At 40.1% G+C, this 8503-nt stretch overlaps 1 protein-coding gene across 1 annotated transcript in view; it reads left to right on the forward strand.

Annotated features, from left to right (window-relative positions):
• STAT1 (signal transducer and activator of transcription 1) overlaps positions 1-8503 on the forward strand; it is a 51363-nt gene extending 42860 nt beyond the window's left edge. Inside the window, exons 22-25 of the mRNA XM_017869364.1 lie at positions 976-1161; positions 2094-2169; positions 3047-3149; positions 6934-8503. Of these exons, the coding sequence (XP_017724853.1) occupies positions 976-1161; positions 2094-2169; positions 3047-3149; positions 6934-6948 (380 nt within the window). The 3' untranslated portion in view covers positions 6949-8503. The remainder of the gene's footprint in view (positions 1-975; positions 1162-2093; positions 2170-3046; positions 3150-6933) is intronic.

Below are 8503 nucleotides of genomic sequence, written 5' to 3' on the forward strand. Positions count from 1 at the left end.
ATCTTCTTATATTTATTTTCTGGAATACTCTTCTTTCTTGTTCTATTTATTTTCTGGAATACTCTTCTTGTTCTATTTGTTTTCTGGAATACTCTTCTTGTTCTGTTTTCTTCTGAGGAAAAGCAGGGGGGCTGAGACAAGAGTCTGGCATGGGCAGTAGTCGTTGGAACCTACCCTTTTCCTCTTATCCTGTTCCCTTCCTGAACCAGCCGAGAGACAGAGCTAGCAGACCAAGCAGAGATGAAGAAAACCCTTGGCAACCAGGAAAGGTCAAGCAGGACAGTACCAGCCAAGAAGGGTTAGGATGGCAGCATAGTCTCATGTTCCACAGCAGGCTCCCCAGAGCACCTGAACCGTGGCCTCTGGAAGGTGGACACCCAAAGGGAGATTCTGTATCAGCTAGGAAGAAGGATCTGAATTTGGTGTGGGAATAAGAATGGGAGTAAATTAAACCACGGTTTATTACATTAAGGGTTACAGGGAAATGTAGCAAATAGGATCTTTTTTTAATTTCAAAGTGTTTTCTATATATCATCATTTATTTTAATACAAAATTAGATTTTTCAATATGAAAAGAAAAACAGAAAGTGAGTTTATCTTTAGTAATTTAAATCTATGGCTTAAGCCAAGATGACCCACTTAGTAGTGAGTTATTTATGTGCCTATGGGCAGCACATCGTTGAAGATGCAGGCTTTTAAAGGTTTTTAGTAAATCTTTTTTGCCCAGATTTATAAATCTAAGCAAATAATGGCAAATAGAATGTTATTGAGAATAATACCTCCCTTTATTTTCTCTGAGACAGTATTGTAATTTATTTAGAAATAAAGCAGTCTACTATATGTGTTGTAATGCTTAGATTGGGATTAGTTCTTATGAGGTTCACTCAAATCCATCAACTCTGCAGTGTTTTCTTTCTCTGTCCTCTTTCATTTTGGGATATTCTATGGGATTCACTTAGCTTTTTTCCTTTTTAGAACCTTACTTCCATGCGGTTGAACCCTACACGAAGAAAGAACTTTCTGCTGTTACTTTCCCTGACATCATTCGCAATTACAAAGTCATGGCTGCTGAGAATATTCCTGAGAATCCCCTGAAGTATTTGTATCCAAATATTGACAAAGACCATGCCTTTGGAAAGTATTACTCCAGGCCAAAGGAAGGTAAGTGGGGCAAGCAGGTGGTAACAGCGTGGCACAGTCCTTCCTGATGAGGGGGTGGTTATTCTCAAACTCCACCCATGTGGTGTTTTGCTTTTGAATTGGTAAGAGTAGGCTTTCAAAAGATGGTATAAACTCAGTGCAGGTGAAACATAATGCATTATTTGGCCTGATACAGCTAGTAAAAAATGAATGGACAATTTCCTATTTTAGGAATGTTGGAAAAGTCCATTGCTGGTCTTTCGTATTTGTTACTATCACTGTTTCCACATGAAAAGGGGTAAAGAATAAGGAACTGTGGCCAACCAATGGAAGGCATCTTGCTCACGTTAAAGTTGAGGAAACTGAGGCCTGGGAGAAGTGAAGTGGTTCATTTAGGGTGGCCCAATTACTTACTAGATCCTATTTTTTTAAGATAATTATTAAGAGGAGGCCTCATCTGAGAACACAGGTCTCTTGCTTCTCAGTTGTCAATGAATTGCATTTGAGAAAGTTCAAATTAGACCTGTTTTGTTTGGAACACACCAACAAAGCTGTTTTTCAGAATCAGAAATCTCAATATTAGGACAATTACTTTGGAATGAAGATGCCCCCAGCTTACCTTGACAGCTATGAAGATTCATTAGCCAGGCTAATGCCAATAAACTAGATAGAACTTTGCATATTTTGGGCTCCAACTTCTTGTAAGAATTCAAGTTGTGTAAAGAGAAAGCTCCTAGCTAGTGTCCTGCTAGTGTCTGCCCTTTTCTTCTCATTGCCTATGCATTCCCACTAGAATTTTAGGTGACTCGGGCAGGGAGGTTATAGCCCCATAAAGTTTTAGGATGCTAGGCTGCCTAGAAACACAGCAGAACTTTAATCCCCCCGAAAAGTTGATGTTCTATTCTGAAGTAATTTCTGTTGATGGAAAGCGTACACAATGTGTTTATTTCTAGCACCGGAGCCAATGGAACTTGATGGCCCTAAAGGAACTGGATATATCAAGACTGAATTGATTTCTGTGTCTGAAGTGTAAGTGAACACAGAAGAGTGACATGTTTACAAACCTCAAGCCAGCCTTGCTCCTGGCTGGGGCCTGTTGAAGATGCTTGTATTTTACTTTTCCATTGTAATTGCTATCGCCATCACAGCTGAACTTGTTGAGATCCCCGTGTTACTGCCTATCAGCATTTTACTACCTTAAAAAAAAAAAAAAAGCCAAAAACAAAATTTGTATTTAAGGTACATAAATTTTCCCAAAACTGATACCCTTTGAAAAGTATAAATAAAATGAGCAAAATTGATCAGAGTGGGAAAGTAGTTCTTTTCAATCTAGAAAAGGCCAAAGTAATGATTGAGATACATTGTCTCCACTTGCTTTGATTTTGTTGTTTCATTTTATAAAAGGTAGAAAAAATTTTGGAAATGTCATTGTCAGTTATTTGGCCTGCAGCACTGTCTTGGGGTGAATGGATGTAGCCTTCATGTAAAAACACTGTGTGGAGCAGCTTTATCTGCATTCAAACCTCCAGGTAGGGATGAGGGACTCCCCAGACATTTCTCTGGTGCTTTTCTGTCCAGGGTAAGCCTCGAGGCATTGTCATCTCAGGGTAGTGCACCGCACACGCTCACACCTAGGCTTACCCAGGCAGAAGCGGCGCAGATTCCAGTCTGGCTATTGCTCATCACATCCCTGGAGTGTGAAACGTTTCCCAAGGGGCTGGGCTGGGGACATGAGCCTCCCATGAGCTGTACTTTTGCAAATGTATTTTACAAGTGTATGCACTTACCCAAAATAAAAATATAACGTGATAATTCAATTACAGACAAAAGATAAAGTGTGTAAGTATGCACTAGTGCTTTCATCACTCAGATGTTGACATTGCTCTTTCCTTTTTCCCCATTTTAGTCACCCTTCTAGACTTCAGACCACAGACAACCTGCTCCCCATGTCTCCTGAGGAGTTTGACGAGGTGTCTCGGATAGTGGGCTCTGTAGAATTCGACAGTATGGTGAGTACCACGGCTGGCCTGTGTGTAGCTGTCAGTAAGTGTGTGTGCTCAGAGGCAGGGAGGGCACCATGGCAGATCCTGGGCCTGTCTGTAGGAGGGAGCCCTGGCAGAGCCAAGGAGAGTGCAGTGCTCAGATGAGCCATGACAAGTTGGAGCTGCTAGATTTAAACCACCTACATCATCAGCGGGATTTTTATTCCTGGCATTCAGCACCTTCCAAAAAACAAGTGATGTTTCTAATATTCAGGTTTCCTCCTCTCCCCTTTAAAGTTGCCATGTAGAAATTTCATATATTGTGGAACTAAGATTTCTTTGATAAGCAAATATTTTTCTTCAGTATGTGATTTCATCACTGTGTCTAGGGGAGGGAGAGTTGTTTTTAGAAAGGGAGAGACTAATGGTTGGTAGTTACAATAATTAGAGAGAATTATACTTTAGCAGCAATGAGGTTACTTCGTCTGCTTTATATTTGAGAGCTAATTTGTACAACTAGCTCCTGGGGCTGTGAAGGACTTGCCAAGAGTAGAAGGTTCAAGGAGTGAAATAGTTAATGAGATTCGTGATAGAAATGGGGACATGATGTCCACAAAAGAGAGCATCTTCCTTTGGGGGGGTGTTTTTTAGTATATCAACTAGTATTGTTTGCCTTTCAGCCTAAAATCCTTCCTCTTAAAGATTTTGCTTGCTTGGCTGGATTTTTGCTGATGCTATTTAATTTTAAGCTCTTTTCCACATGGAGCTATTCCAGCTCATTTTTTAAAATTTATTTAATGCTTCCAAAAAATATCCTGAGTTATTACTGGCCTTTCTTCCTTACTGTATACCTGGTGCCTGGCAAAAAGTAGGTGCTTAACAAAGAGAGGAAGGCAGGGAGGGGAAAGGTGAGCGAGAATGAGAGGGCGTCACTCTTCAGATATTTGGAGAATGCATTGATAAGGCTTCAGTAAGACTTGCCTGGATTGACGTTTCTCATGTGCAGTTTTTTGACTTTTTCCCTCACCTTAAGCATGGGCTACAATCATTAGGGATTGTACTTTCTTACACCTTTCTGATTGTTGTTGACGAAATAGCCATTCAGAAAAACACTTAGCTATTATGGCAGCAAAATAGTTTCATTCCTATTGGCAAGTGTAAAATGAACCTTTTCTGTGTGTAAGAAGGATCCTGCTACAATGTAGCTCCCAACACTGCTATAAAGGTATAAAGGGCTTTATAGGCCTGGCACAACAGTGGAATACATATAAAGCCCTATTCAGAAAATATGTTATATCACAGGAACCGTAAAATGGGGGGATTTTTTACACCTCCTTTGTTGTTCCTGAGCAAATTACATCATCATCACCACCACCACCATTAATAGATGACATTAAGCACTTACAGTATACCATGTACTTCACAGGTAGTAACTCATTCAGTCCTCACAGCCACCTTCTGAGTTAGGTATTATTATTTTTCCTACTTTGACAGATGTGGGAACAGAACCTCTCCTCCCCACACAGCCCCTTCTATGTAACTTGACTAAGATCAAGCAGTTAGTAAATGGTAGAAAGAATATTTGAATCTACCTAGTGAGTCTCTAGTGCATGCTTTTGTCCAGTATCCTGGGAAGCCTCCCACAAAAAGCTAATCTTTGCCCCATTCAAAACATGTACCCTGAAGAAACTGTTTGTACAGGATTGGGTTTATTCTGTTATTAAAACAAAGGCATCATGGCCTTTGGGTGAGAGGCCTGTGTGTGTTTGGGATTTGGCTATCAGCATTCCATCTCTGTCATCACCATTATTGAGAAAATAGATGGATTGGTTCCCTCTCTGCAGTCCTGTGGAGCAGTTGGACTGCTCTCTGTTTTCTCAGGATGATACTGTGAGAGCAATTTAAATATGCTAAGCACATGTCAGGAAACAGTTTTGTGGTCCTGTTTGTGGGCTATGGCCCGCCGTAGCCATTCCATTCCATTTCAGATGATTTCATTTATTTCATTTGTAGAATAAAATAAATCCATTTCACACACACACACACACCCCCTCTACACACCACTAAAGTCTCCCATTAAACCCATAGAAGATTTAAAAGAGCTAAAAGGGCTATAATTTAAAAATAAAATAAAATAAAATAAAGAGTTCATAATTTAGGCACGGCACTGGTTAGACAGAAGTTGAATCAGTTTCTAAACTGGGTTGACTCCACAATGGTTTGCTGGCCTGCCCCTTGGCCATGACTTCCATCCAGCATCTACTCTTATAATCAGGGTGTATACTCTGAAACAGAAGCAGCTCTTCCCAAGCTGGCTGTCTTCTGCCAAGTCTGGAGGTTGCAGCTCTGAAAGAGGGTGGCACCAGGGGCGAACGCCTGGTGCAGCCTCAGGAGCAGTAGGACCATAGGCTCCTGAGGAAATTGTCCAGGAGAGCCAGAGCACCAGTGTTTTCTGCAGTATGACTTAGGTATTTGTTTAGTCTGGATTTCCTATGTAATCAGTGTTTTCCTCTGGGACTAGAATAGAACCAGTCTACTCTCCAAGAGGCCTTTAGCCAAAGCTCATAATGATGGGACTAGCTATTAATTGTCTACTACTTTCTGTCTACCATATTGAACATTTTACATATACCATCTAATTTAACAAACCTGTCTGCTAGGTACTATTAATCCCCTTTTGACAGATGAAGACTTTGAGATTTAGAGAGGTTAAGTCACTTGCCCTGGTCACACAGTGACAGGATCTGAATCCAGGTTTCCTCTCTTCCTCTATCTATCTATCTCCCCCTCCCTCCCTCTCTTTACCCCTGTAGTCCACCTTATTAAGCACACATTTGAAACATGAGCCGGACTGAAACATAGGGGCAACACTTTCACTGTGCTTTTCAATCCAAAATAATTTTCCTAAGAGCCCACTATGTACCATACACTATTGAGCACTTGGGATTAAAAAAAGTTCTCCAGAGGCTTTCCAGTCTAGTGCCATGTGTCTCAGTCTTGGTGCTACTGGTATTTGGGGCTGCAGAATTATTTGTGGGGGATTGGCAGGAGGGCTTTCCTGTGCTTCATAGGAGGTTCAGCAGCACCTCTGGCTTCTACCAAATAGATACCAGTAAGCACATGCACCCTCACAGCCAGATGGGACAATCAGAAATGTCTTCAGACATTGCCAGGGGACAGAATCATCCTCAATTGAAAGCATCTGGTCTAAGGGGAAACACCAGTGTGGAAGTCAGACAGGAAGTCACTGGCAGGCTAGTATCCTTTGGATGAACAATTTACTTACTATAAGTTGTCCTGGTCAAGGCAGCTGGGCAGAAGGCACTGGTGGGGAAGGTGAAGGGGTTCTTAGTAATTCTGCTTCTTTAGCCTGTACCTGAAACACAGTCACTGATTTTACCCACTGAGTGACCTTTAGAGGAAATGTATCATTTCCCTCTCCTTCCTCACTCCCTCTGGCATATGGCTCAGCATTTCCACACCCTTGTTTCACATGAGCAGATTTGACACGTTGCTCTGTCCCCAGACTTGCATAACAGCAAAAAGCTTTATGCAGTCTGGATGGATTCACAAAATTAAGCCAGTGGGCAACAGAGTAATAATCCAGCAGCTTAGGTGATATAAAAGGTCTTGATTAGCCCAGAATAATAGATAGTACATGCTGAAGGCCCTCTCATTCCATGGTATTTATTTGCCATTGCAAGTCTCTTCCCACTACTTCATTCTAGAATAGACAAGCAATGTTTAATGTATGAATCTGCATTTCACAAGATCAGTGTAATAAACTTAACCACATTTTGTCTTTTTACAGATGAACGCAGTATAGAACATGAATTTTTTTCATCTTCTCTGGCGACAGTTTTCCTTCTCATCTGTGATTCCCTCCTGCTACTCTGTTCCTTCACATCCTGTGTTTCTAGGGAAATGAAAGAAAGGCTCGCAAATTCGCTGCAACCTGTTGATAGCAAGTGAATTTTTCTCTAACTCAGAAACATCAGTTACTCTGAAGGGCATCATGCATCTTACTGAAGGTAAAATTGAAAGGCATACTCTGAAGAGTGGGTTTCACAAGTGAAAAACATCCAGATACACCCAAAGTATCAGGACGGGAATGAGGGTCCTTTGGGAAGAGAAGCTGAGCAACATCTAGCAAATGTTATGCATAAAGTCAGTGCTCAACTGTTATAGGTTGTTGGATAAATCAATGGTTATTTAGGGAACTGCTTGATGCAGGAACGGTAAATTTCTGTGGGAGAATTCTTACGTGTTCTCTTTGCTTTAAGTGTGACTGGCAGTTTTCCATTGGTTTACCTGTGAAATAGTTCAAAGCCAAGTTTATATACAATTATATCAGTTCTCTTTCAAAGGTAGCCATCACGCATCTGGTAGGGGGAAAATGTTGTGTATTTTATTACATCTTTCACATTGGCTATTTAAAGACAAAGACAAATTCTGTCTCTTGAGAGAATATTAGCTTTACTGTTGTTATGGCTTAATGACACTGGCTACTATCAATTGAAGGATGTACATTCCAAATTCACAAGTTGTGTTTGATATCCAAAGCTGAATACATTCTGCTTTCATCTTGGTCACATACAATTATTTTTACAGTTCTACCAAGGGAGTTAGGCTATTCACAACCACTCATTCAAAAGTTGAAATTAATCATAGATGTAGATAAACTCAGAAATTGAATTCATGTTTCTTAAATGGGCTACTTTGTCTTTTTTGTAATTAGGGTGGTGTTTAGTCTATTAGCCACAAAACTGGGAAAGGAGTAGAAAAAGTAGTAACTGACAACTTGAATCATTAACCAGAGATAATATGAGAATAAGATCATTTCAAAACTCATTTCCTATGTAACTGCATTGAGAACTGCATGTATTTCGCTGATATATGTGTTTTTCTGACAATTACATTTGTGAATGGTTCCATTATCTTTCCTGTGCTTTTTCCAGACACTTTTTTGAATGGATAATGTTTTGTGAAGTATACTGTATTTTTTACCTTTTTCCTTCCTAATCACTGACACAAAAGTAGATTAAGAGATGGGTTTGACAAGGTTCTTCCCTTTCACATACTGCTATGTGGCTGTACCTTGTTTTTCCACTGTTGCTACCACAACTATATTATCGTGCAAATGCTGTATTTTTCTTTGGTGGAGATAAAGTTTTCTTGAGTTTTGTTTTAAAATTAAAGCTAAAGTATCTGTATTGCATTAAATATAATATGCACACAGTGCTTTCTGTGGCACTGCACACAATCTGAGACCTCCTCTCTCAGTTTTTATATAGATGGTGAGAACCTAAGTTTCAGTTGCCTTTTACAATTGAAATGACTAAAAAACAAAGAAGACAACATTAAAACAGTATTGTTTCTAA

Source organism: Rhinopithecus bieti, unplaced genomic scaffold, assembly GCF_001698545.2.
Source record: "Rhinopithecus bieti isolate Rb0 unplaced genomic scaffold, ASM169854v2 scaffold_5051, whole genome shotgun sequence".
Classification (NCBI taxonomy): Eukaryota; Metazoa; Chordata; class Mammalia; order Primates; family Cercopithecidae; genus Rhinopithecus; species Rhinopithecus bieti.